This window comes from Esox lucius, chromosome 24 (assembly GCF_011004845.1).
Source record: "Esox lucius isolate fEsoLuc1 chromosome 24, fEsoLuc1.pri, whole genome shotgun sequence".
Lineage (NCBI taxonomy): Eukaryota > Metazoa > Chordata > Actinopteri > Esociformes > Esocidae > Esox > Esox lucius.
Genome location: NC_047592.1, coordinates 7,975,316 through 8,001,746, shown reverse-complemented (window position 1 = coordinate 8,001,746; position 26,431 = coordinate 7,975,316). Strand labels below are relative to the sequence as shown.

General features: G+C 47.3%; 1 protein-coding gene across 13 annotated transcripts in view; it reads left to right on the top strand.

The window, feature by feature from the left end:
- ank2b (ankyrin 2b, neuronal) overlaps positions 1-26,431 on the top strand; it is an 85,908-nt gene that overhangs the window by 33,468 nt on the left and 26,009 nt on the right. For 2 of the 13 annotated variants that reach the window (XM_029117373.2, XM_029117369.2), the window contains exons 6-36: positions 7-192; positions 2,379-2,402; positions 5,324-5,422; positions 7,164-7,262; positions 9,412-9,510; positions 9,638-9,835; positions 10,143-10,241; positions 10,405-10,503; positions 10,658-10,756; positions 11,136-11,333; positions 12,361-12,459; positions 12,933-13,031; positions 13,207-13,404; positions 14,714-14,812; positions 15,029-15,127; positions 15,280-15,378; positions 15,464-15,562; positions 15,777-15,849; positions 18,330-18,471; positions 19,006-19,093; positions 19,262-19,365; positions 20,962-21,186; positions 22,043-22,141; positions 22,862-23,016; positions 23,310-23,521; positions 23,683-23,887; positions 23,978-24,303; positions 24,638-24,763; positions 25,091-25,213; positions 25,861-25,893; positions 26,222-26,243. In XM_029117373.2, the coding sequence (XP_028973206.2) occupies positions 7-192; positions 2,379-2,402; positions 5,324-5,422; positions 7,164-7,262; positions 9,412-9,510; positions 9,638-9,835; positions 10,143-10,241; positions 10,405-10,503; positions 10,658-10,756; positions 11,136-11,333; positions 12,361-12,459; positions 12,933-13,031; positions 13,207-13,404; positions 14,714-14,812; positions 15,029-15,127; positions 15,280-15,378; positions 15,464-15,562; positions 15,777-15,849; positions 18,330-18,471; positions 19,006-19,093; positions 19,262-19,365; positions 20,962-21,186; positions 22,043-22,141; positions 22,862-23,016; positions 23,310-23,521; positions 23,683-23,887; positions 23,978-24,303; positions 24,638-24,763; positions 25,091-25,213; positions 25,861-25,893; positions 26,222-26,243 (3,925 nt within the window). Of the gene's footprint in view, positions 1-6; positions 193-2,378; positions 2,403-4,032; positions 4,042-5,323; positions 5,423-7,163; positions 7,263-9,411; positions 9,511-9,637; positions 9,836-10,142; positions 10,242-10,404; positions 10,504-10,657; positions 10,757-11,135; positions 11,334-12,360; positions 12,460-12,932; positions 13,032-13,206; positions 13,405-14,713; positions 14,813-15,028; positions 15,128-15,279; positions 15,379-15,463; positions 15,563-15,776; positions 15,850-16,101; positions 16,180-17,484; positions 17,530-18,329; positions 18,472-18,854; positions 18,867-19,005; positions 19,094-19,261; positions 19,366-20,001; positions 20,038-20,961; positions 21,187-22,042; positions 22,142-22,861; positions 23,017-23,309; positions 23,522-23,682; positions 23,888-23,977; positions 24,304-24,637; positions 24,764-25,090; positions 25,214-25,860; positions 25,894-26,221; positions 26,244-26,431 lie in introns of all 13 variants that reach the window. The other 11 variants (XM_034290863.1, XM_034290864.1, XM_034290865.1 and 8 more) reach the window with 11 other exon arrangements.

Genomic DNA, 26,431 nt, shown 5'->3' with positions numbered 1-26,431 from the left:
CCCCAGGACGGCTTCACCCCTCTGGCCATCGCTCTGCAGCAGGGCCACAACCAGGTGGTGTCTGTGCTGCTGGAGAACGACACCAAGGGCAAGGTGCGTCTCCCTGCCCTGCACATCGCCGCCCGCAAAGACGACACCAAATCGGCCGCGCTGCTCCTCCAGAATGACCACAACGCTGATGTCCAGTCCAAGGTACGGCCGGCCGTGGGTGGGGGGGGGGGGCCTTGTGGCTCTGCCCCCATATCAAGATGACGCAACACAGGAACACAACCCTAACTGTCACAGTTTGGTTAGACAGTACAATGGGCTGTACTTACGGTACACGTTTAGACAAGTTCAAATGACGATATGGTGGAAGGTGGATGAGTGAACATCAACACTACCCCCTGTCTGACTGTTTGTGGTGTCTGTTGTGTATCCGGTATGTCTGTCTGACTGTTTGTGGTGTCTGTTGTCTATCCGGTATGTCTGTCTGACTGTTTGTGGTGTCTGTTGTCTATCCGGTATGTCTGTCTGACTGTTTGTGGTGTCTGTTATCTATCCGGTATGTCTGTCTGACTGTTTGTGGTGTCTGTTATCTATCCGGTATGTCTGTCTGACTGTTTGTGGTGTCTGTTGTCTATCCAGTATGTCTGTCTGACTGTTTGTGGTGCCTGTTGTATATCTGGTATGTCTGTCTGACTGTTTGTGGTGTCTGTTGTCAATTGGGTATGTGTGTCTGACTGTTTGTGGTGCCTGTTGTCTATCCGGTATGTCTGTCTGACTGTTTGTGGTGTCTGTTATCTATCCGGTATGTCTGTCTGACTGTTTGTGGTGTCTGTTGTCTATCTGGTATGTCTGTCTGACTGTTTGTGGTGTCTGTTGTCAATTGGGTATGTGTGTCTGACTGTTTGTGGTGCCTGTTGTCTATCCGGTATGTCTGTCTGACTGTTTGTGGTGCCTGTTGTCTATCCGGTATGTGTGTCTGACTGTTTGTGGTGCCTGTTGTCTATCTGGTATGTCTGTCTCTTTATACACTGGCCTCTCCATGCCTGTATTTCTGTCACGTTTCTTGGCCTTGTCACTAACTGGTTCTCTTTCTGTGCCTGTCTCATCTGATCCACTCAAACCCCCCCCCCCACCCACCCCACCCCACCACCCGCATCAAATGCTTCCCGTCCCCGGTTGTTGTGTGTAGCACTGTCCGCTGCATGGAGTGTGTGGAGTGTGCCTATGCCCACAGGTCGGATTGCAGAACGTCACAGTTTGAGGGCCACATGCATGAACCTCTGATATAACATATAAAACATGTTGGGGTGGTTGGTGGGGGGGGGGGGGGGGGTCAAAGGGCAAGCATCGGGGACGGGCTGTGGCTAGAGTGAAGTGCTTGTTTCCTTTCTTTAAAATAATATCCCAACCCAAGGCTGTCCAGTCTTCTGTCATGTAGGTTTTTGGTGAAACACTACCGGTTTTCTGTTCTGTTTCATCAGTTATTTGTGAACCACTCTCCTGCCTTATCCAGGCACTGAATCTGCCCTTTTATTCATTATTGATTCAATTAGCTGAAATGAAATCACCAAAACAGTTTAGAAACTACCAAGAACACAGAAAGATAACCGATCAAAACATTAAACACACACATTTCTGATGTGGTCCTAATAACAGTATAATAATAACTGTAAATAGAAGGACAGACAACTAGCAGTGTCTTCTGACAGGAGGTGGGCTGTCCAGCTCTGTATACACGTGACCCACCAGTGGTGGTGTTTTTCACTGACTGTAACTCTACCCTTGGGTCTGGCCTAATGCCAGTGTTATTACTGAGGAACATAGTGCAGGCATGAAAAGCTGTTTGGGCCTCAGCTGTTTTCTCACAGCACTCTTCACCATGACTCACAGGGGAGACCCAGTGGAGAACTTGGATGAAGACTGCAGCATGCAAGCACACACACACACACAGAGCACTCTCACCAAAAACCTTTGATGCACAGTCTTCTGACAGTTACCTGAATTAGATCACCTTTTTAAAGGCTTTTTGTTGGAATGGTAACAAACGAGTAAATAGTCTACACTGTAGTGAGTTTGTTCTCGTGGCACAAAATGGTTGCCGCACAGGTCTGTTGTTTGTGTTCCATGGGCCCGGACAAGGAAACAGTACAGTTTACATCCCATGTCCACAGCCTTGCTGCTCTTACCTCAAACCATCTAAAGGTCTTTGATGAAAGATGCTACAAACCCCAGTCCAGCAACAAAGATGTTTGTTTCAAGAGAATGGTACCACTCCAGCCAACCTGGTCCCGTGTTACTTGTGCTGCATCGATGCCCTGAGCGTCTGAGCGTCTGTATGCCTGTACGTTAAATAACTAAGCTCTCTCCTTCCCTCATCTCCGCTGCTTCAGATGATGGTCAATAGGACTACGGAGGTATAACCACTATATGAGAACCTCACCATTACCACTGTACTTTCTCTATTGTCCTCTGTCCTTTCGCACTCTTTGGTTCCCTCACTTCTGTAGCACTGCATGGAGTAAATATCTGCCGGTCGTTCTGTCTTTCTGTCTGTTTTTTCGGCGACTTTTCTAATGATATAGACCCTGTGGTTTACTTTTCTTTCTTTTCAAATGTGTCCTGTAACGTTAAGCATGCATGGCAATGCACAGTCTATTGAATGGCCTGCTCCCTTAAGGTAGATGATGTTGCTCACATCACGTTGTGTATTAGTTCAACTTTCAGTTGGTCTGTCAGTTGTAATGTGTTACTTTCATAGGAATTTAACATTTAACATACTTATAAGACACTTTTCCTTAATGGGTTCAGTTTCTGGAGTGTTGTTGACGCTACTGTATCACAAACTCAGAAAGCTTGATGTAGTACATTTCTAAGGAGAATCTCATAACCACAAATACATTTGACACAGAGAGGATTTGACATCATGATGGATGATTGTGTGTTTATCTTTAGATATGCAGTATCATTTCTGTGTTGCATGCCAGTCATTTTAACTGTTCATAGACTATTATTTCACAAAGTAGAAACAATGTTATTAATATATTGATGTTAGATAATAACTATTAAGAACTTGAGGTTAGAGAAAACAATTAGTAATATCACAAATTCTACAGTATATCATTTGGTAATATACAGTCGTGTGTAAAAAAATAAGTAGACCCCCTGGAAAGTTATCTTTTTCTTAAATATTTGGACACATGGTTACACTATTTACAAATGAAGTTAACCTAATTTAACAAATTATACTGAAAGATAAAACTTCACTATAAACAGAAATTTCATATGGGAGAAAGAAAAAGTACACACCTAGTTTCAGTAGCGGGTCTTTCCCACTTTGGCTGAAATAGCTTAATGTAATTGTTTCTTGTATTTTCTTGTATACTTGTATTACTTGTCTCTGATATCGATTGCGAGGAATTTTGGCCCCCTCTTCTCTACAGTACTGCTTCAACTTCATGTTTCAGGGCTTTCTTGCATGCACAGCAGCCTTCAAAATGTCCCTTCAGCATTTCAATAGGAAATTCACATTTTAGCCATTTTATTTGATGGCACTGTAGGGGTGTTCTTACTATTTCACCATTAATTTGCGTTTCAACGGCATACATATTTTCAAAGCAAACATGTTTGTGTGGTTTGTTGCATTTGCTTACCTTCATCAATATGTAGCCTATATGTGGTAGGAATGTACCTAAAATATAAAAATGTCCGAATACGTAAACAAATGAAATTAACTTCCAGGGGGTATACGTTTCCACGTGACTGTCACATGACCACATGTCCGCTATTCTTGCGTACAAGCATTTTTTCATATAGTCCACCTCAATCTGATGACATTATAGCACACCAAACAGGAGTCCAGGTTCTTCGCAGATAGTTAGCTTGAAGAGCAGAAAACATGCCGCATGATAAGCTGGTGTGTGTTCATTTTGCACCATCATCAGCTCTGAGCTTTATCTGTGTCATTTTGAATCACCACACAGACACTACAATTCTTCACACTTTTGTAAATAATGTTTTCACATTAAATCGGACCATGACTTTCAGAACGGAAAGGTAAGGCAAGAATTTCACAATACTCCAACTGCTATGCAATCTCTCTCTCTCTCTGATTTATTATGATTCCTTATATGACAACATGGCATAGGGTGACTTAGTGCACTTTGGTGTTTATAAAGAAATACTATGAAGTATCATTTTGTCTCATTTCATTTCTTGTTTTTGATTTGGTGTATTTTTTCTGTCGGTCCTGTCTACAGTGCCTTCAAAAAATAGATTTCATTTGTAATTTGTTGTTTTTTTGTCGCCGTCAATGTATACACATTAACCCATTTGAACCATGCAAAAAAAACATCTTAATGTTTTTGGCCAGTTTATTGAAAATTTTAAATTGATTAAAAACACTGAAATATCTCATGTAAATATTCAGATCCTTAGCCATGACACAAATTGTGCTCAGATGCATCCTGTGTCCTCCTGTGCACAAGCCAGGGCTGGAGTGTCTTTGGAGATGTCTGTGAATGTCCTTGAATGGCTCAGCCAAGGTCTGGGCTTGAACCCCATTTAACACCTGTGGGGAGTCCTGAACATTGTAGCTCACGGACATGACCAATCCAACCTGACAGGGCTTGACAGGATCTGCAAGGAAGAATGGATTAAACTGTCCAGGTTCAGGTGTGAAAAACTGTTAGGCAGACCCAAGAACTCAAAGCTGTAGTCGCTGTCAAAGGCTCTTCTACAAAGTACTGAATAAAGTGTTTGAATATTAACGTACAGGAGATATTTCAGTTTTGCCATTTTGGGCACAGTGTGGAGATTCGTGGCAAAAACAAAACGTAGCCAATTATAAATGATGTCTACGCACAGAAGTGAAGGTGTCGGAATACTTTCCGAAGGCACTGTATCTATGGTCTCTATGTGCTATGTGTCTGTTTGCTTTTATTTCACTTCATCTCTTGATTTATTATTACCATATGTGTAGAGGATATAGTTTGCGATGTGTTCTAAATGTGACATCACCAGTTGCATGGCTGTGATCCTGCTGAGTGTGTTTGTATGTTTGCCTACAGCACTTTATTTGCGTGCGTATTTCCGTGTTAAATCAGTCGTAATTTTCTATCACTGAATCTTTACGAACACCCTATTAAGTTTGCCGCATCAATAATTTGACTCTTCATTTCAGTTTTTTTTTTCCTTGTCAACGTGTGATGCTTAATGCAACTGCTGCATGCCGGTGTAGTTGAGGTCAAGGGTCAGGGATCAGATTTTGGGGTGATGAACGAGGCTTTTGTGTAACCGACTGTCCCTGCCTCTGGGTGTTCCCCCCTGTGTTTTACAGAGCGGGTTCACTCCCCTGCACATCGCGGCCCACTACGGCAACGTGAACGTGGCCACACTACTACTGAACCGCGGGGCGGCCGTTGACTTCACAGCCAGGGTGAGTAGGTTACCGTGACCACTACCTACTGATCTGGAGTCAGACATAATTCAATGTTGAGTAGTTTATACCGTGACCACTACCTACTGATCTGGAGTCAGACATAATTCAATGTTGAGTAGTTTATACCGTGACCACTACCCACTGATCTTGAGTCAGACATAATTCATTTGTGGCTGTAGTTTTAGTTGTGCCAAAAGGTCTAAGGCAGCATGACCAATCATAGTTCTTCACTGGAACTAATGCACAGTTCAAAAGGTAATGAGATCGGAAATGATTCCAAGAGTCATAAAACACAGAAGACTTTAGAGCATGCACACACACACACACACACACACTCAGCTATTGAGTTACTCTCCTGGACAATGGTGCCTTTCGCCTCTGCAACGTTTCTCTTGAATCATCATGTCAACGTATCGTTCCCATCAGCCACTGAACTGATGATCTACTGCAGACCAAACGCAGACCAACATGAGTCAGGAAAATAAGAGAATGTCAGTCCCTTCCAGGGTTTATGACAGCGACACCCTCGAACTGCAGTAATTTCCGTTACCTTCGAACAGCAGTCATTTCCGTTATCCTCAAACAGCAGTCATTTCCGTTACCCTCGAACTGCAGTAATTTCCGTTACCCTCGAACAGCAGTCATTTCCGTTATCCTCAAACAGCAGTCATTTCCGTTACCCTCGAACAGCAGTCATTTCCATTACCCTCAAATTGCAGTCATTTCCGTTACTCTCGAACAGCAGTCATTTCCATTACCCTCAAACTGCAGTCATTTCCATTACCCTCAAACTGCAGTCTTTTCCATTACCCTCAAACTGCAGTCTTTTCCATTACCCTCAAACTGCAGTCATTTCCATTACCCTCAAACTGCAGTCATTTCCATTACCCTCAAACTGCAGTCATTTCCATTACCCTCAAACTGCAGTCATTTCCATTACCCTCAAACTGCAGTCATTTCCATTACCCTCAAACTGCAGTCATTTCCATTACCCTCAAACTGCAGTCATTTCCATTACCCTCAAACTGCAGTCATTTACATTACCCTCAAACTGCAGTCATTTACATTACCCTCAAACTGCAGTCATTTCCACTGCGCCACGCATTGAAAGGCATTTCTTTTGTCACACACAAGCTGTTTGTCCCAGGGTGCTTTGAGCCAGGCTGGGTAAAACGCGGATCAGCTTTCACATTGTCAGGACATCAGCATGGCCGAACGGCGACATAACGCAACACAATCCTAAATAAATACTGACTTGCACCCACGACCTTGCCTCGTCACATTAACTCCCTACAGGCCCAGGAGAGTTGATGGCCGTGTCGCGCATTCTTTAAGACATATTGCACCAAGCCATCCTGTGTCTTTTAACGCTGCTTACTCAGCCAGAAGTCAGTGGATTCAGCGCCTCTGAGTTCACGCGCCCTCTACTAACGACCTTAAGCTCGCAGGCGACCTACACGCCTAAGGGTTTGTGATGAGTTAAGGAAGTCGACAATGCCTCTCCCTACTTCTGCCATTGTGTACAGCCCTGTGGGACTCCCGGCCACATGCGGGCTAGTGGCACTGTTGAGGCGGGCTCCAAATCATGACGTCAGTCAGTAGACACCTTGTGGCAAGAACCCCATTACCCGTGGCTGGAACGTTGTAAAGCACACACACGCTACGTGTATAAAACACTTTTTTCATGTCTTCTGTAGTGTTATTTTGTGCGTAACATGTCTTCTGTTGTGTGTTTCAGAACGGGATCACGCCCCTCCATGTGGCCTCCAAGCGTGGCAACACTAACATGGTGCGCCTCCTACTGGACAGGGGGTCTCAGATTGACGCTAAAACTAGGGTCAGTCCGCACGCCCGCGCACACACACACATGCGCGCACACACAGGCTTGTTGACACCCTCGAAGGGCACCGGGGTGTGGTGCTGTTTCACTGCTGATGTTGGCTATTATTGTTGACCAGTGACCGCGGTCAGAGAGACCCAGCCTCGGACCGTCTCCAGACGAGGCAATGTTGTAATAGCTTGTTAGGTTTGTGTACTTTATTACTCTAAACATACTGTTGAGAGACACAGCTCATGTGTTTTTATTGACCTGCTTGTCATCTGAACATGCAAAAACATTGACACGGCCCAAAAGGTTATGGATCTTATATTCTTCACCTGGCACGGCCAGAATACAGAATACATTTGATTAGCGGATGTAGTAGTATTAGCATGTGCGCCAGTATTAGAGGGTGTCGTAGTATTAGCAGGTGTAGCAGTATTAGCGGGTGTCGTAGTATTAGCAGGTGCAGCAGTATTAGCGGGTGTCGTAGTATTAGCAGGTGTAGCAGTATTAGCGGGTGTCGTAGTATTAGCAAGTGTAGCAGTATTAGCGGGTGTTGTAGTATTAGCAGGTGTAGCAGTATTAGCGGATGTCCTAGTATTAGCAAGTGTAGCAGTATTAGCGGGTGTCGTAGTATTAACAGGTGTAGCAGTATTTGCGTGTGTCGTAGTATTAGCGGGTGTAGCAGTATTAGCGTGTGTCGTAGTATTAGCGGGTGTAGCAGTATTACCGGGTGTCGTAGTATTAGCAGGTGTAGCAGTATTACCGGGTGTCGTAGTATTAGCAGGTGTAGCAGTATTAGCGGGTGTCGTAGTATTAGCAGGTGTAGCAGTATTAGCGGGTGTCGTAGTATTAGCGGGTGTCATAGTATTAATGAGTATGTCATTTACAGTGGGCAGTTTTGGCGAGTGAGAGCTACAGTGTTGGTTGATGTGGAGGCGACATTTTTGCTAATGCTTGTTGAGTGTAACAGGCCTCCATTTTGACATACTGCTGTGTCCCTGGCTGTTCTGCTGCTCAATCAGCTTAATGCATTAACTTGGGGCAAAAATCCCATCTTACGCAACCACTGTCCCTCTCCTCTAAGATCACTCCGTCGCTGGTCATCCCTCTGATGGCCTGACAAACAAGCCGTCTTTTTTGCCAGAGGATGCCATCATTCAAATTGTGATTGACATTAGCTTGTTATTAAATTACGTCATCATTATAATGTCAAGAGATAATGTAAATATTGTATAGCTGGATTATTAAATAAGACCCTAGCATACACTGACATCACTAATAAACGTCAGATGAGGCCGTTGACGTTCCCATTGGTACAGGACAGTTCTAATGAAGGCCAATCCTATTTCTGGCATCTTACATCCATGTATAATTTCAAATGTCCTGAGTAAATGGTGATGATGGGATTAAAGCTAAAGAAAGAAGCATACCATTGAAAATGAGTCACTGTAAAAATAAATACTTGATTATGTGACTATTAACATAAAATCATGATATTGACATTGAGGACCCAACAGCTCTGTATATACTACTCAGTGTCTGTTGGATTCCTAGGGTTCTGGTCAAAAGGGGTGTACATGTAGGGAATAGAGTGACCTCAGGCTAGGTCATAGCCAAGCTCGGTCATTGGCCACAGATGTATCGGTGGGTATCAGTTATCCCCATTTTAACCCTGGGATAATATGCTAGTAAGCAGTCTATCTAATCAGGAAAACATCTGTACCAGCTGGCAGATTGGATAGTGGGATAAACAACTGCAAAAACAACGACCAAAGAAAGCCCCTAACGGACAACAGGGCTGTCCCTCGCTCATGTCTGAGTACAACAGACCTTATGAAGGATTCAGGGGATGGTTCTTGCTCTGTCTGTGTGTCTTGGAGCTCCAGTGGGTTGGGCTTAGTCCTTACCAATGGGCTGCCACCAATGAGTACAGTGTTCCTGTGTCCCTGTCCCTTTAAGGACCGAAGTCCAGGAAAATGTCCTGATATATATAAAAGCATGAATCACGGTAAAGGCTTTATTTTTTCAGGCCTCGAGGTTAAGGTCATGGCAGATGTTGGGTCCGATGTTGGGGAATCTTTTTTTGTACCAGAAAAGTCCTTTACACTCTTTGTGTGTGTGTGTCTGAGGATGATGACGATGGTGTGTGTGTTCTCGGCAGGACGGTCTCACCCCACTACACTGCGCGGCCAGGAGCGGACACGACACGGCAGTGGAGCTGCTGTTGGAGAGAGGAGCACCCATGTTAGCCAGAACCAAGGTACACACACACACACGCGCGCCGACCCGCGCGCACATCACGTTCGCACCCCCCAGCGACCTACCCCCTCTCCCGGCTGACGCCGCCACCGCTCTCTCCGTGTCCCCATCCCCCCCCCCCCCCGTAGAACGGCCTGTCCCCGCTCCACATGTCGGCCCAGGGCGACCACGTCGAGTGCGTCAAGCACCTCCTGCAGCACAAGGCGCCCGTCGACGACGTCACGCTGGACTACCTGACGGCGCTGCACGTCGCCGCCCACTGCGGACACTACCGCGTCACCAAGCTGCTGCTGGACAAGCGGGCCAACCCCAACGCCAGAGCGCTGGTAATTCCCCCCTCCCGATACACTCTCTGAGGCCGTGACTTGTGAACACAATGACGCCTAATGGCAACGCTTCGGGCCCCCGCTGGCCTTCTGTGCGCACGCGCCTCCCGCGCAATTAAAGCCGGCCTATCTGAAAGTGACAAAACGGAACCTGTTGAATAAATGCTGTCGTGGGCGTAAACGAAGGCGGCCTCTCATAAACCGTGTGTGTGTCGACCTGTCAACATGTCTCCCCCCTGCGTCTCAACGCCACCCCGTGCCGTAGGTGTGTTTCATTCATTATGTGTCTGGGGTGTGTGTCTGTCAGAACGGCTTCACCCCGCTGCACATCGCCTGCAAGAAGAACAGGGTGAAGGTGATGGAGCTGCTGGTCAAGTACGGCGCGTCCATCCAGGCCATCACAGAGGTGAGAGGTCGCAGGCGGTCCGGGGGCTAGGCTATGTACACGCATTAGAGACCCGTTACACAGTGTATTAAATAACCCCCAAATGCCCTTTACCCTGTAACCTGGATGTCCTGTTCCGCCCGATGCCTGGAACTGTGGTGACACCTCCCTTCTCTCCCGTCAGTCGGGTCTGACCCCCATCCACGTAGCAGCCTTCATGGGTCACCTCAACATCGTCTTGTTACTGCTGCAGAACGGAGCCTCTCCGGACGTCAGCAACATTGTGAGTGGTGAGGGATTGGGTCATGACAGGCCCCGGGAGGCACATCTGGGGAAAAGTGTGTGTGTGTGTGTGATGAAGGTATATTTGGGTTTCTGCTTACTCATGCGCCTGTGTGTGTGTGTGTGTGTGTGTGTGTGTGTGTGTGTGTGTGCAGCGCGGTGAGACTTCTCTTCACATGGCTGCCCGGGCAGGCCAGGTGGAGGTGGTTCGTTGTCTCCTGAGGAACGGGGCCGTGGTGGACGCCAGAGCCAGGGTGAGCCAGATTCACCGGGCAGCATACATACTCACTGTACCCCCCCCAGGAGTACCAGACCCCCCAAGTCAAGCACCCAATTCACACCTAATACAAGGCGCTTCACGATAGTGTTGACGTCTTCCTTCAGGCTAAGGTACTACAATCCGGCGAAAATGTTAAAGGAGCCAGCGGTACGTGGCGTAAACAATATGATATCCTCTATGCTACTTTAATACCTCCCCTGCCCCAGGAGGGCAGCACAACACTACCCACGTAGTTTGTTCCCAGACAACTTGATGAGCACTCTGCTGAAAACCCCCCGGACACCATGGTAACCCTCACTAGACACCCAGTGACCCGTGTCCGTCACTGTACCCCCCCCCCCCCCCCCCCCCAGGAGTACCAGACCCCCCTCCACATCGCGTCCCGCCTGGGGAAGACGGAGATCGTCCAGCTGCTGCTACAGCACATGGCCCACCCCGACGCCTCCACCACCAACGGCTACACCCCCCTCCACATCTCCGCCCGGGAGGGACAGGTGGACGTGGCCTCGGTCCTCCTGGAGGCTGGAGCTTCACACTCACTGGCCACCAAGGTGGGTCTGTGTAGTCACACACACACACACACACACACACGCACTCTTTCTTCCACACGCGCTTTTCTGTCTATGCTCAAGCACACTTGCAGCTGTTAATGTCCATCCCCTCCGATTCTGGATGAACTATATAAGAAACATCTCTTGCATCACTGCACAGCCTGTTCGACTGTCAGCGGGGCCTGTTCTGATCCGTTGATGGTTCAGGAGGCTTTGGAGAATCTCTGGCTTCGGAATGTTTCCATTCGTCGTGGAAGGGTGAAAGGTCAATACACCCGTTGTAAATGTACTCATATGCTCTGGGAGCTGAACCAAAGCAGTGTGTGATGCCGTAATATAAAGACACTTGCCTTCTCTCTCTCTCCTTCTCTTCCTCTGTCTCCCTTATTCTTTATCCTGCCTTTCTCACAAGGGAGAATGGGGACGTTGTCGGCAGGGACAGTGGTTTCCTTGTTGCGCGTCATTCTAGATATTCTGTTCTCTTCCTCTGTCCCCATTGACAGTACCTGTATTAGATCTGTTTTACTGTTTTACACCTTATAGGTTATCTTCTTCTGTTGCCAGGAAGATTTTTTTTTTTTTTTACATTTAGAGCTCTTATCTCCCCCATGACACTGTACCCGGTCAGACGTTGATTGCATCACAAATGCTTCACATAGACAAAACCAGGTTTGCACAGACAAAGGATTCCGTTCCGTCAGGGGCTTGGCGGTAAACATTAGTCATGTGACATGACAGGGGCACCGTTGGCCTATCAGCAGCTCCGGCGTAGTGCCATCGTGTCGGTGGCTAAATAGCACCATCTGCTGGCTGAACTGGTACACTACTGGTCTTATGAGGGGTGGGAGAGGCAGGTTTTGCTCTGTGGTATTGGGTATTATTATGATTGTGTCGCAAATTAGATATTTTGTTATTGTGCTGTTTGTTGAACTGTGGCACATGTAGTACTGTACACACTGCAAGTATATATATAAATATTTTATTTGTATTTTTTTTAATGTAAATTACTTGAATGTGTTTTCTACAGAAAGGATTCACTCCCCTGCATGTGGCATCCAAGTATGGAAGCCTGGATGTGGCCAAACTTCTCCTGCAAAAACGAGCCCCTCCTGATTCTGTAGGGAAGGTGAGAATCATTCTTGTCAATCTAAATCTTAGTACGGTGCCTTGTCTATTTTTAGTTCTGCGGTTCAAATAATGCTCAGACCTTTAAGCGTTTTTGCACGATAAACAAATGATTTGCTAAATATTATTTAGCTAAATATTTAAAAAGTCTGTTATTTCCATGTTGATGCAATGTTATCAGATATGCTACCGGTAAAAAAAAGTTGGATGAAATCAACTTTCAGTTTGATTAACCACTGTTTGTTCCTCTGCTTTTAGCAAATACAGATAACATATATAATTGTTTTCTTATTCTTTTTGAATAAGGGCCCACCAAGGGAACCTCCTGCTGCTTGCTCTTTAATATGAGTGAAATTCTCTAAACCATGCTGTAATATCACCCCATAACACAGCTTACTGTGTATGTGTTTGTCTGTGTCAGCCAGCGTTAATAGCTGCTTGCTCTGCTAACCAGCCCGATTTAATCCTATACAGAATGGCCTTACGCCCCTCCATGTTGCGGCGCATTACGATAACCAGAAGGTGGCGCTCCTGCTTCTGGACAAAGGGGCCTCCCCCCGAGCCACGGCCAAGGTGAGCTTCCATGAGTGTCACCCCAGTGTCACTGTCCCTGAGGAGTTAGGAGGTTCATCGGCACGGCCCAGAATGCACCTTAACGCGTACGGTCTGTCTGTCTTTCTGAGTGTGTGTGTGTGTGTGTGTCTGCGTGTGAGTGACACGCTGTTCTCTCACGCCTCCCTCCCCTCAGAACGGCTATACCCCGCTCCACATCGCGGCCAAGAAAAACCAGATGGACATTGCGGTGGTGCTGCTGCAGTACGGCGCGGAGACCAACATCGTGACCAAGCAGGGCGTCACCCCGCTGCACCTGGCCTCGCAGGAGGGACACGCTGACATGGCCGCCCTGCTCCTAGATAAGGAGGCGCACGTCAACGTCCCCACCAAGGTAGACCCTGCGACTCTAAGAGATCTATTGATGTTGTACAACATGTGATGTACGAGAACATATGAGTTACAAAGACACATGTGAGTCATAGAGACATAACCATTAGATGGATATATGAGTTACAAAGACATATGAGTCATGGGACAGAACCATTAATGGACATATGAGTCATGGGACATAACCATTAGATGGACATATGAGTAACACATACATATGAGTCATAGGATATAACCATTAGATAGACATATATGAGTCATAGGGACATAACCATTAGATGGACATATGAGTTACAAAGACATATGAGTCATAGGGACATAACCATTAGATGGACATATGAGTAACAAATACATATGAGTCATGGGACATAAGCATTAGATGGACATATGAGTAACAAATACATATGAGTCATGGGACATAAGCATTAGATGGACATATGAGTTACAAATACATATATGAGTCATAGGGACATAAGCATTAGATGGACATATGAGTTACAAATACATATATGAGTCATAGGGACATAAGCATTAGATGGACATATGCCCTACAGAGACACAGAGAGCATTGGGAAACATACAGTAGATCTCAAATGAGTAACCATGGAAACAAGCGTAACAGAAATTTGGTGAAAAGCGGAAGACAAGGCTGTTTGAGGAAAGTGAGAATGTAACAGGAATTCGGTGAATAGTGGCAGAGACTGCTGTTCGAGGGGAGGGAGAATTCTTCCGTGAAGGGTTGAGTCACAGCGGGGGAGGAGGGGAGGCGTGTGGCCGTGACCACAATGACCGTCAGCCGCACAAGGCCCTGCCTGTCAGTCAGTACCCTCCTGAATGGTGGTTCTGTCCGGGGGCGGGAACAGAACACGGCGGCTCAGGTGCACCACTCACCCATAGATTTGAAGGTGATGTGCACAAAATGTAAACGTCTACACTGGATCCACACACAGTACACCCACGCAACAAAACACTCTCACACATCCGCCGTGTCTATACCCCCTTCATTACACAGGGATTTGTCCACAGCCAAGCAGGAAAAACTATGTTTTCTTGCTTTTACTGTTATCCAAGCTATTCATTCTTAATTGATCTCCCGTCACCGAACCCAAGACATCCTGAAGGATGAGGATCTGGGACTGCGCGTCACCTGACTTACTTAGGCCCATTATATTTTGAGGACACAGTCATGTGCTCTTAGGAACATCCTTCCCCTGTTCACCTGATGTCAAAGGTTGTCTGTCACTCAAATATCCTCCCACAGTTTTTCTAGGGAACCGTGTGTTCTGACCAGGATGTTTGTTTTTGTGTCCCAGAGCGGCCTCACCTCCTTACACCTCGCGGCCCAGGACGACAAGGTGGCTGTGGGAGAGATACTGGTCAAGTATAGAGCCAATGTGGATCAGCAAACTAAGGTATGTCCTGAACGTACTGTAGGCACCACCCTGTCCTGTACACCCCACACTGTCCTGTACGCCCCACCCTGTCCTGTACGCACCAACCTGTCCTGTACGCACCACCTTGTCCATGTTAGCATTCAGAGTGTCGACAGTCTACCACAGTGTATTACATTTTCTGGGATGTTAGTGAAGTTTTGAATTGAATTGGGTCTACCTCTTCTTCTCCTTCAGTTGGGCTACACTCCGCTGATTGTTGCATGCCACTATGGGAACACCAAAATGGTCAACTTCCTCTTACAGAACGGAGCAAGCGTCAACGCCAAAACTAAGGTATTCATACGTGCTACCAACGGACAGTATAGTTGTTGCCTTGTCTATGATAAAGTGAAGTGGTTTATGATAAAAGTAAAGTAGTGTTTAAGCCTTGGCAGTCAGTCGTTGGTTACTCTAGAGAATTGCAACATTCTCCTTTGTTTTCCCAGAATGGATACACTCCGCTCCACCAAGCTGCTCAGCAAGGAAACACACACATCATCAACCTTCTGCTGCAGAACGGGGCCAAGCCCAACAACATCACTGTGGTGAGTAAACTAACACACGCACACACACGCTCGTGTACAAAGACACGCACACACACACACACTAATGTCTGTCTTATCATGACAGAATGGTAACACAGCTCTGGCCATCGCCCGGCGACTGGGCTACATCTCCGTGGTCGACACACTCAAGGTCGTCACCGAGGAGATCATCACCTCAACAACGGTCAGTCGTCCAACCGCTTATTCAGTCCTTCTTGTCTTGTCTGTCTCCGTGTTTACTACACACAGCGTTTAGCCTGTAAGGTCCAAATCCTAAATTGCACTTCGGAATTGTCACATTTTCACATAGTTTAGCGTTGACTTCATTAGTAGGCCAAGTCACGTTAATGATTCGTCCCTGAAGTTGTGGCCACATTTTGTCTGTTTCTGTCGTCCAGACGGTGATAGAGAAACACAAGCTGAACGTTCCCGAGACCATGACGGAAGTCCTCGACGTCTCTGACGAGGAGGGTGAGTCTGACACCTGACCCCGTTGCTAGACGACACCCTAGGACCTCCCCCGTATGGAGACATTCCATCCCCGTCCTCGAGCTAATGGTTGGACCTAGCAGCACTTCAGTTCAGTCTGATGCCAGCGCTCTTGGCCAGTTTCCCTGTGGACTCTGACCCACTAGTTGTCAGCTGGCCTGCCCCCCCCCAGGCCCTGGCACAGCCCTAGTGTGCGACGGTAGGCTAGTTCTCACTGTGTTGTATACTATATAGGCCTACGTACTGTGCCCATCCCAGAGGTGAAAGACAATGAGGATGATGTTCTGTCTGATGACTCCATGGATTTAGAAGGTACGCCGCATGGAGGTTGCCGTGGTCACCGCTGTGTGTTGGCTGTCTGCTGTGGTAAACTGCATGGCGATTCCTGACAGGCGTTTGTGTGAAACTACCTCGTGCGGATGCATCGTTTGAGAAGATCAGAACATCATCACAGGCCGGCGAAAAAATACTTAAATGCTTGAATCTGCTCTAACAACCACTAATGTCGGGGTTAGCATTGAAATATAGTCTGCTGTGTTGAAAGAAAGTGTGTGTTCATGTGGAATACTGGATTTTAATCGCTCCAGACATTAACCTTTAATGCAACAGTTTTTCTTGAAAAACCATCTGGGGGTTAGAGCGATTTTAAAATAATCTTTGTATATTTACATCCACCACTTTAGGATATGGCAAGAGCACTTGATAAATGTTACCCCATGGAAACTGCCATTAAACCTTTAGCTGCAGCAAAAGCATGTCTGTAAACAAATCTAAAATGCAGTTTTTCCCTGAGTCTCGTCACTTCAAAGGCAAATTCAAATCCCCAATGAGAAATGCTGTGAACTATCTCATATCATATCATGGCTTAGGGGGCCTTCTTGGCAGATATTTGAAATGTTAATGCTAACTAAACCTAAGCCTCGATAAAAAAAAGGTGTCACTGTTTTGCTGGTCATATATGTGTGGTTGATAAGAATTTGCATTAGTGTGAAGTATTTTTGAAATATAGTTGAGTCCATTCTTTCTTTTGTGGCTCAAGATTAGCAGATTATTCCTCGACGTGGTGTCAGTTACTGTTAGTGTAGTCACTTCAGAGACAGTTTCAGATTCCCTTAGAGAAATGCTGTGAACCATCTCGTATCACATGCCGCGGCTGGAAGTGCCTGATAATGTAGGCTCGGGAGAAGTTTGACCTGCTGCTAGCATCATTTTTTAAAGGCAGATCCACTTTTCCAGGCTCTTTGTCGAGCTCATGCAGGTGTGTTTGTTTCAAATCCACATTCTGTGGCTGTGGTAACACATTAGATTTTTATTTGTCCTGGCTTCCCAGGTTTCCCAGTAAATTCACTTTCTCTCTAAGGTAGAATTGCTTCATTTAGACGGAACTGTTAACGGTTACATTTCCATGGAGAGGTTTAATCGTGTTTTTGGTTTGTTTTGGGAGTTTTCAAAAGGGAATCCATTCTTAGTATCACATACGCTCAGTAGTTGGTGAGCTGCGGTCAGAATAATCACAGTGGTACCAGCTGGTCTGTAGCTGGAGACGCCCTGTCAGAGGAATGAGTTCCTGTTGTCCCTCCTTTCCTTTGTCTCTTTTTCTAACTCTTCCTTCTCCAGGCAGTTCTTATGCGGTTGACATAGGACCATCTCTGTCTACCTTCAGTATGTCTCTAACTTCTTCTGTCAAACTGAAGCACCAGGGCTGCGACGTTTCGTTGACTTTCCCCAGAATTCCTGGGTTATCCTGAAACCCTCAGCCGGGGAAAGTTCTACATTGGTGTGTGGTGATATACCAACCCTCCCACCTGGATTTCACCCCCCAGGGCCCCCCCCTGAAAAATCTGGGAATCTTGGGAAAGTTAATAGAATGTTACAACCCTGTAAAGTATGCTTCCCGCCGCCACACGCTGTATGGTGCTGGCTGTGATACTCCTTTATATTCGGACTCGGCTCCCCCTCGTGGGGTTGGTCCACCGAGCACCAGCGGGCCAGCACTAACCCGACGTAGCTGGGATGGAGGAGGCATTGTCGCGTCTTCCAGTTATAGAGGGAAAAGGAGGACAGGTTGGAGAGAGCGATTCTCAGAAAACTGCAAACATCCGGCTCATGCCACAGACTGGCCAGCGCCGTACAGCGTGGCTTAGTTTGGTCCAGCGCCGTATGGTGAAGCATTAGACCGCCCCCTGCAGCTCAGTAGTGGTACTGCAGCAGTAGAGCTTCATGACATGGACGTTGGACACACAAGGGGTCCCGACCTCATTTGTAGTGCTTAATTGCATGTGTGTCGCTGAGCATAACGTTGACACACACACACACACACACACACACATAAAAACACCATCCAAATAACATCCAACGCCTCCGTGTTTGTACGTTTGCTAACCCTAGATACTCCTCCATCTGAGTGCGCCCCCCCCCCCCCTCCGACAGAAGTCTCACATGCTCTTGCCCGCCTCCCCCAGGTGACGACACGATGACAGGGGATGGAGGGGAGTACCTGCGAGCGGAGGACCTCAGGGAGCTGGGGGACGACTCCCTGCCTGGACAGTACCTGGATGGGATGAACTACCTGCGTTATAGCTTGGAGGGGGGGCGCTCTGACAGGTACAGCTGGTCACACCGGGTGAAGGGCCAGGCTGGGAGGCTGGGCGTATGCATGGGTGTAACCGAGCTCATTAACCAATCGCAGAGCATCTCCATGCGTCAGAAACCTTTCCGCACAGCCAATCGGGTCGCTCCATGCGGGGAGTGGGCTACACATTTGCCTGTTGACCTAGAAGTGGGTGCTAATGTTCTTCTGCTGTTGTTATATTGTTGGAGTCCACTTTTAAAGGTTATGAGATGTAAGAAAGCAAGTAAAAGTCTATGTGGGTGTGTGTGTGCGGACGTGACTGTACATCCTACATTTTTTTTAAATGAATGTTTGTGAAGTGGTTCATGAATTGCCCTTAAAACTGTGTCTTCTTTTTTACACCATGCTCACCTAGTCGAATGCAAAGGTACAGTATGTCTGTTACTGCCGCTTGGCCACAGTTCCTACCTGTTCAGGACTTCTCTCTGAATCACACTTTTAAGCCTTGCTGGATAAGCTAGTACTGGGTGGCGAACACCCGTTTCACCCTGTCCTTTTCTCCTCAGCTCGGACAGGTCTTACACTCCCAGCCACCACGGCTACTACTCTCCCAAACATGAAAGCATGGTGGACGAGATGCTCACCGGTCACAATGTGAGTGAGGATTCAAACGCTGTGTGCGTTTCCTGGCCCAAGACGTGCCTCGCAGGCTGGAGAACTGCTCTTAGAACGGCCTTGACTGCAGAAAGTCACCCAAAACATATGAGTTTGAATGGAGATGGTCAGTCAGTTTCTAACAAGCCTTGTTTTGTTGGTTGCCAGGTGACGTCTCTTGGCCGGGAAAATGAGAAGGACTCTTACCGGCTCAGCTGGGGCACGGATAACCTGGACAACGTGGCCCTGTCCTCCAGCCCCATCCACTCAGGGTAGGTACAGAGGGCACAGGACTGGGCTTCATTTCAAGAAACGACTCCACCCAGTCGGTGCTACGCAGCTGAGCCCTAACGCGTTCAGCCCGGTTCAACAAGCACCTTGTGGAGATTTAGAAGACTCTTTTTTTAGGGATCAAGGAAGGAAAAACCCCTTTTGTAATCCTCCTCCAGGCCATAGTCAAGGTAGCAGCTTTGGGTGATAACACCGTGAACAGCAGGAAGAGAACATTTTAAGCCCCCCCCCCCACGGTCCAATCCCGTGTGATATGACGATACCATGTAATCCAGTGGCTGACTACTATGCAACAGTGAAGAAAGACCATCCCTCTTAGTTATAATGACGGTGCCCGAACAAAGTGCTGAATCACTAAGGACAGACCTTTGTGGAGAGCCTTGATGTTCTGTTTTAGGACAGGCAGTATGATGGGCAGTAAAGGACGTTGAGTACAGACACGGATGGTTGTAGTTCACAAGGATGGAGGTGTCATTTATGTCCCTATTTTAGCCCTTGAAACATTTTGTTACTTATCTATCTGTATCTGTCTGTATCTAGTTCTCACTGTATCTATCTATCTGTATCTATCTCTGTCTCCATCCCTCTGTCTTATGAGGCCTCTGTTGTGTTTACAGCCGTTCTTCTCCATGCCATGACCATGGCGACAGCAGGTGATCTACGGCATCTTGGTTTTCTCCTCTTCATCCTATTCTTCTTCACACTCCTCGTTCTCCCTTCACAGTGTGCTCTCCGCCTGGAGAGATGTGTTTGTGCGTGTCACATGTGCCTGTCTCGCGAGTGCAGCACTTCTAACAGATGTTTTGCCCCCGTCTCTTTATCTTTCCAAAACTTTGGGAGAGCTTGAGATTCGCCAACCCCAGGCCTCTCGGAGGGACTCGGTCCACTTTCATCAGATGGACCGCATCTTTTGTGTGCTGCATCGAAGAATCACGTACACGTCGCCCCATCAGCCCGGATCAAGTCACTGGGCGCTTTCGTTTCACATTGACGGCACCCCGTGGTGGGTGGAGAGGATTTCATTTTAGGACCAATAGAATGGTTTTGCAATATGCCAACTCCGCCCACACGAGGCAGCGTGTGATGCGAAGCGAAAGTGGACATTGCGTTGGTCGAATTCCGCCGGCTCACGGCGGCCATTTTGTTTGTCGTTTTAACTGTGTTTGGCCAATTCACGCCCGCGAGAAGGCTCGTGTTTGTGTTTGATGTAACCGAACTCCGCGTTTGACGTCGTGCCCGTGTTGTCCAGTCTGTGTGTTGGAGCGTTGTTTTAATCACGGTTTGTTCGCTTTACCATAACATGCTAGTGTCAAGAGAAGCGCGTTAGCGGCAGCTCTCATGAGACTACGGTCTGGTATCACCATCACAGCCATCCCCTCTCATCCAGTCTGCATGTTGGTTTGCGTTAATTATTAATCTTATGTCTGTTTAAAACATGGCTTCTTTTTGGGCTGTAGTTGAAGTCCAGAAATCCTCATTTGGCTGTCAGATATGTAAGTTGAAGGGTGAAAGCAGAAGTGTATATTACGTTCTTGTTTTGTAAACGTCGTCTGTTTCCGAACTCATTTCTGGTCCAGTTTCCTGGTTAGCTTCATGGTGGACGCCAGGGGCGGAGCCATGCGGGGTTGCCGTCACAACGGCCTGCGCATCATCATCCCCCCGCGGAAGTGCAGCGCCCCGACGCGGGTGACCTGCCGGCTGGTGAAGAGGCATCGGCTGGCCACTATGCCACCCATGGTGGAGGGCGAGGGCCTGGCCAGCAGGCTGATCGAGGTGGGCCCCGTCGGAGCGCAGTTCCTCGGGTAAGAAACCCCGGGACGGTGGGATCGAGGGGTGGATTGTGAGAGAGGTGGGCCCACAGGGGATCGAGTGAAACACGGAATGACAGAATCAGAGAGAGAGAGAGTTGACAAAGATTTTGTGAGAGAGCCGGCATGTGTGGTAAATGGATGAGGATGAGTGAGATGGTGTGTGTGGTACGCGGGATGAGGACGACTGAGACTGTGTGTGTGTGTGTGTATGTGTGTGTGTGTGAGAGAGAGAGAGCAATAAAGGGCACTGTAAACCTGCTGTACAGTATGAATGAGAACCAGAGGACTTGTGCTGCCCCTCTTCCTTTCCTCAGATTAATTTCCCCCTGCCTTACTTAACCTGTCTCTGCTCTCTGCTTCTTCCCAGTGCCAGCGGCCTTGCTTCTTTTCTAACATCTAGGCCACATTCTAATTCAACCCTTTATGAGGAAACTAACTGTTTCTATGAGACACATGGAAACAAAACAAAAAAACATTGGTCCGGGATTGATTTGATATGTACTGTAGGTTAGTCAAGCAGCAAGCGAGTTTGTTTGACAACACTATTATTGCCCCCTGGTGGTGAAGGAAATGATAGCTTCAGTGTAATTCTCCATTTCCTATGATATTCACCAAGTCGTTTAGCAGATGCTCTCTCCTTCTGGGCGACTTACAGTAGTTAGGATATACGTTTTCATGTTTTCTCAGTCTCACTGAGACCCCGCCCATAATCGTGGGTAGGCATGACAACCATACGGTATCCCACTGCTGGCCCTTTACTTCGCCAAAAAGGCTTTCAGAAAAACGTTTTTCTGACCACTTCCACTCTCTCTCCCCCTCACAATGCTGCAAATGGATGGTCTCACAGTAAACTCCACCTTCCCACTGCCCCGCCCCCTCTTAACGAGGGCGAGAGCCTCGTTGGCCGTATTCTGCAGCTCGGGCCACCAGGGACCAAATTCCTCGGGTAGGGGAGAAAAACATACGAAACAATCCATGGATGCTACTGGTGTCATGTTTCATCCGCCTCCTTTTTCATTGCGAGCCGCCTGTATGAGCCAATCGTGTGCCTGTGTGTTCAACCCTGTACCGTGTGTCCTAACGCCGCGCTAGTGCTGTGCGCGTTTGTGTTCTCCCCTGTGTTCCCTTTGGCTCATTTCTTTGTGGTTGCGTTCTGTCTGTCGGTTCAGCATCGTTGTTCTGTTGGTTAATGTGGTACCTTGATGAATGTTCCTTAGCATGACTGTCCCATAAGGTGGGCTAGTTGGTGTACAGTGGCAGGTGTTATAATTGGGGTAGGGGACACACACACACTCACACACACACACGTGTTTTACTATCTTTGTGGGGACCCAGATAAAAACAATTCTTTTTAGAATGTTTCCTAGACCCTAAACCTTAATATAACCTAAATCCCTAACCTCAATGCTAGACACCTACAGTAACCTTAAACTAACTTCTAACTCTAGCCTTAAGTGTTAACCAAACCAAACCCCTACAAAATGACCCGCAAGTGAATGTTCTTTGTTTTACTAGCTTCTCAGGTCCCCTCAAGTATAGTTATTTCTGTACACACACACACACACACACACAGCACTCCCCTAAAGCAGCAAAATACACTCTCAAACCCACCCCAAAATCTCCACGTCCTCGACCCCACCAACCGTTCTTCAATCCCCTGTGGCAGGCCTGTGATAGTGGAGATCCCTCACTTCGCTGCCCTGAGGGGTAAAGAGAGGGAGCTGGTTATCCTGCGCAGTGAAACGGGAGAGAGCTGGAAGGAGCACCACTGTGAATACACAGAGGAGGAACTCAACCAGATACTCAATGGCATGGACGAGGGTGAGTGTGACATCATGAATGCGAGACAACACTAAGAGCAGTGTCAAATATTTATTTTTTATTTTTTGGGGGGACAGAATATCCTGTGCACCCACCTCACCCTACGTGTACTACCTGAGCCTTAAATCTGGACTTTTACATTGACCGATATCCTTCGATGCACTAGTTGCACTAAAATGTATTCTCTCGAAAATGCTCATGTTTACATACGGGAGCTCCTTATGACTGTTCGAAGGTGACATTGTCATGTTCTCATATGAATCCGTCTCGGTCACCTTCGTCTTCCTCCCCAGAACTGGACCCCCCGGAGGAGCTGGAGAAAAAGCGCATCTGCCGCATCATCACCCGAGACTTCCCCCAGTACTTTGCCGTGGTATCCCGGGTCAAGCAAGACAGCAACCTGATTGGTCCAGAGGGCGGCATCCTGAGCAGCACCGTGGTTCCTCAGGTCCAAGCGGTCTTCCCTGAAGGGGCCCTCACCAAGAGGATCAAAGTGGGACTCCAGGTAGGTCAAATGGTCTCCTCAGACTGGGTACACAACCCCATGTGAGACGCCTCACGCCGGATTTAAGAGGAGGAGGAACAGGCTTTTGCTCTTAACGCCGACCTAGGCTAAGTTCCACGTCAGTTTGATGAGAAACCGCTTTCGCCCCCCGTAATCACCAGGCTCAGCCAACGAACGCGGACGTGGTGCGGATGATCCTGGGAAACAAGGCCACGTTCAGCCCCGTCGTGACCCTGGAGCCTCGCCGGAGGAAGTTCCACAAGCCCATCACCATGACCATACCGATCCCCAAGAGCAGCACCGACCAGGGGATCAATGGCTTTGGAGGGGACACGCCCGCCCTGCGCCTCCTCTGCAGTATCACAGGTAGGGGAGACGCACGACAGCACACAGAGACACGCGTGCGGACGCAGACTGGAGCTGAGCTAATATTTCTGGGTCGTTGTTCCTCCCGAGGTGGAACAACGCCAGCCCAATGGGAGGACATCACAGGAACCACGCCCCTGACGTTCATCAACGACTGTGTCTCCTTCACCACCAACGTGTCGGCCAGGTTCTGGCTGATAGACTGTCGGCAGGTGCAGGAGTCGGTCAGCTTCTCCACCCTGGTCTACAGGGAGATCATCTGCGTTCCCTACATGGCCAAGTTCGTCATCTTCGCCAAGACCCACGACCCCATCGAAGCCCGACTGCGCTGCTTCTGCATGACGGACGACAAGATGGACAAGACCCTGGAACAGCAGGAGAACTTCACGGAGGTGGCCAGGAGCAGAGACGTGGAGGTGGGTCCAGTGGTCATTATAAAGATGTGGTGGAGGTCTGGGAGATATCTACCTCTTGGCTCTATACCTTCCCTTCCCATTCAAGGTGTAGTAAACTGCCAGTCAACAGTGTGGTCTTTCAGTTCATGACTGTACTGCACTGTGGACGATGTCATTGTTACCAGGGATGACATATGTGTTATCTACTACTGTGAGTCCCTCTGGATGAGAATGGTTGTTACATTAAAATGCAAATGTAATGTAATTCAGGCTGTTGATGACTGAAGAGAAAGGTTTTGGTACGTTTCTATCCTCAGCTAATATTAACACGTCTACTCTTTGTGCTTCTCTTCAGGTGCTGGAGGGAAAACCCATCTATGCAGACTGCTTTGGCAACCTGGTCCCACTCACTAAGGCTGGCCAGCACCATCTCTTCAGCTTCTATGCCTTCAAAGAGAACAGGCTGGCACTCTTCATCAAAGTGCGTATTATTGGGACTAGCTAGGCCCCGTTTAGGGAGTTTTTCCTTGCCACTGGGCGTCAACATTACTGCTGCTTGCTCCTTGGGGTTTTTAGCTGGGTGTTTTTTAAAAGCAAATGTAAAAAGGGCTTTATAAAATACATTTGATTTGATGTTTGTTTACTGACTCACTGACTGGTTGACTGATTGGTTTTACTGACTGACTGTTGGGTTGACTGACTGGTTGACTGCCTGGTTGGTTGGTTGACTACTGTAGCTGACTAGTTGGTTTGTTGGCTCGCTGGCTGGTCGGTTGGTTGGTTGACTGACTGGTTGGCGTTTCCACAGATCCGAGACAACACTCAGGAGCCGTGCGGCCGGCTGTCCTTTATGAAAGAGCCCAGGTCTTATAGAAGTCTGGCCCACAATGCCATTTGCAACCTGAACATCACACTACCGTCATACTCAAAGGTAGGAACGCCTTAACACCACCTCCACCTGAACACACAGTTTAGGATTCTCATGGGCATGTGAAATGACCATGTGAAATGATCCAGGAACATCTATGAGTTCTGTTTGGCACACCTTACTGTTACCATTATGTGCCTGTGTTCAACATTTCTGATGTAATATTATCTAAAAAGGCCGGTTCACTTATGCATTCAGGAATACCTGGGGTTTTCTAGAATGCTTAAGGAACTAACTGGCATTTTCCACAGGTAAATTAAAACCTTAACAGTGTGTTGCATGCATACTAACACAGTGAGATGCAATGAAAAATCTCATGCCGATCTTTACACAGGTTTAATTTGATGTTCTGCTGGGGTCAAACTAATCTGGTATTTTGTACATCTGTGTTCACAGAATAATTGCCACATGTATTTGCGATGTATTTACTACAAACAGCAGCCTACATGTCTGTTGCTCTGGTTAACTTGCTTTGCCCACTCTCTCCTTGTGCTCCCCCTCCTATATCTTTTATTTTTGTCTATCCATCTTTCTCTCACTCTATTTCTCTCTCTCTCCCATTCTCTCTCTTTTGCTTATTTTCTCTCTTTCTCTTGCCCTCTTTCTCTTTCTTTCTTTTTCTGCGTCCTGCTGCTTATTGCTCCCCAAAGGAATCTGATTCAGACCAAGATGCTGAGGAAGAGGTAACACTCTCTCTCCTCCCCCTCGCTCACTAACTAGTGTTTCTCTCTTTGTGTTCTTTTCAGTCCAGAAGCGTGTAACTAGGCATTCCCTGCTGTGCCTGCCTTTTTTACTGTCATTATTCGGCTCTGCATGTGCTGAACAATTACCTCGCTCGTCACTTGTAGTATAGTATCAGTCCTTTTTAGTCCTGTCCCGTTATGATAGTAGTTCAGATACCTATTTTCTTCCTCTGGCAAATGTGTTAAAAAAAAAACATTGCCCTGACATTTCCTACAGTGAATAAAACGGTGTTAATACTGATTGCCGTTTCTCTGCTCCCCTTTACAGATCAGCAGGACGATCGAGAAATGTAAGTAACATAGAGTTTATTATATAGCAAGCTTTACTAATTCCGTCAATAGAGTAATGATCTTGCTATTTGCTATTTAACTGTTATAATATGACTGCAATCCTTTTATAATTGCATTATAGCTTTGCCATAGATTTAAACAATTATGTCACTGTCTGATGGAATAACCCTTATCTCCAAAACATATA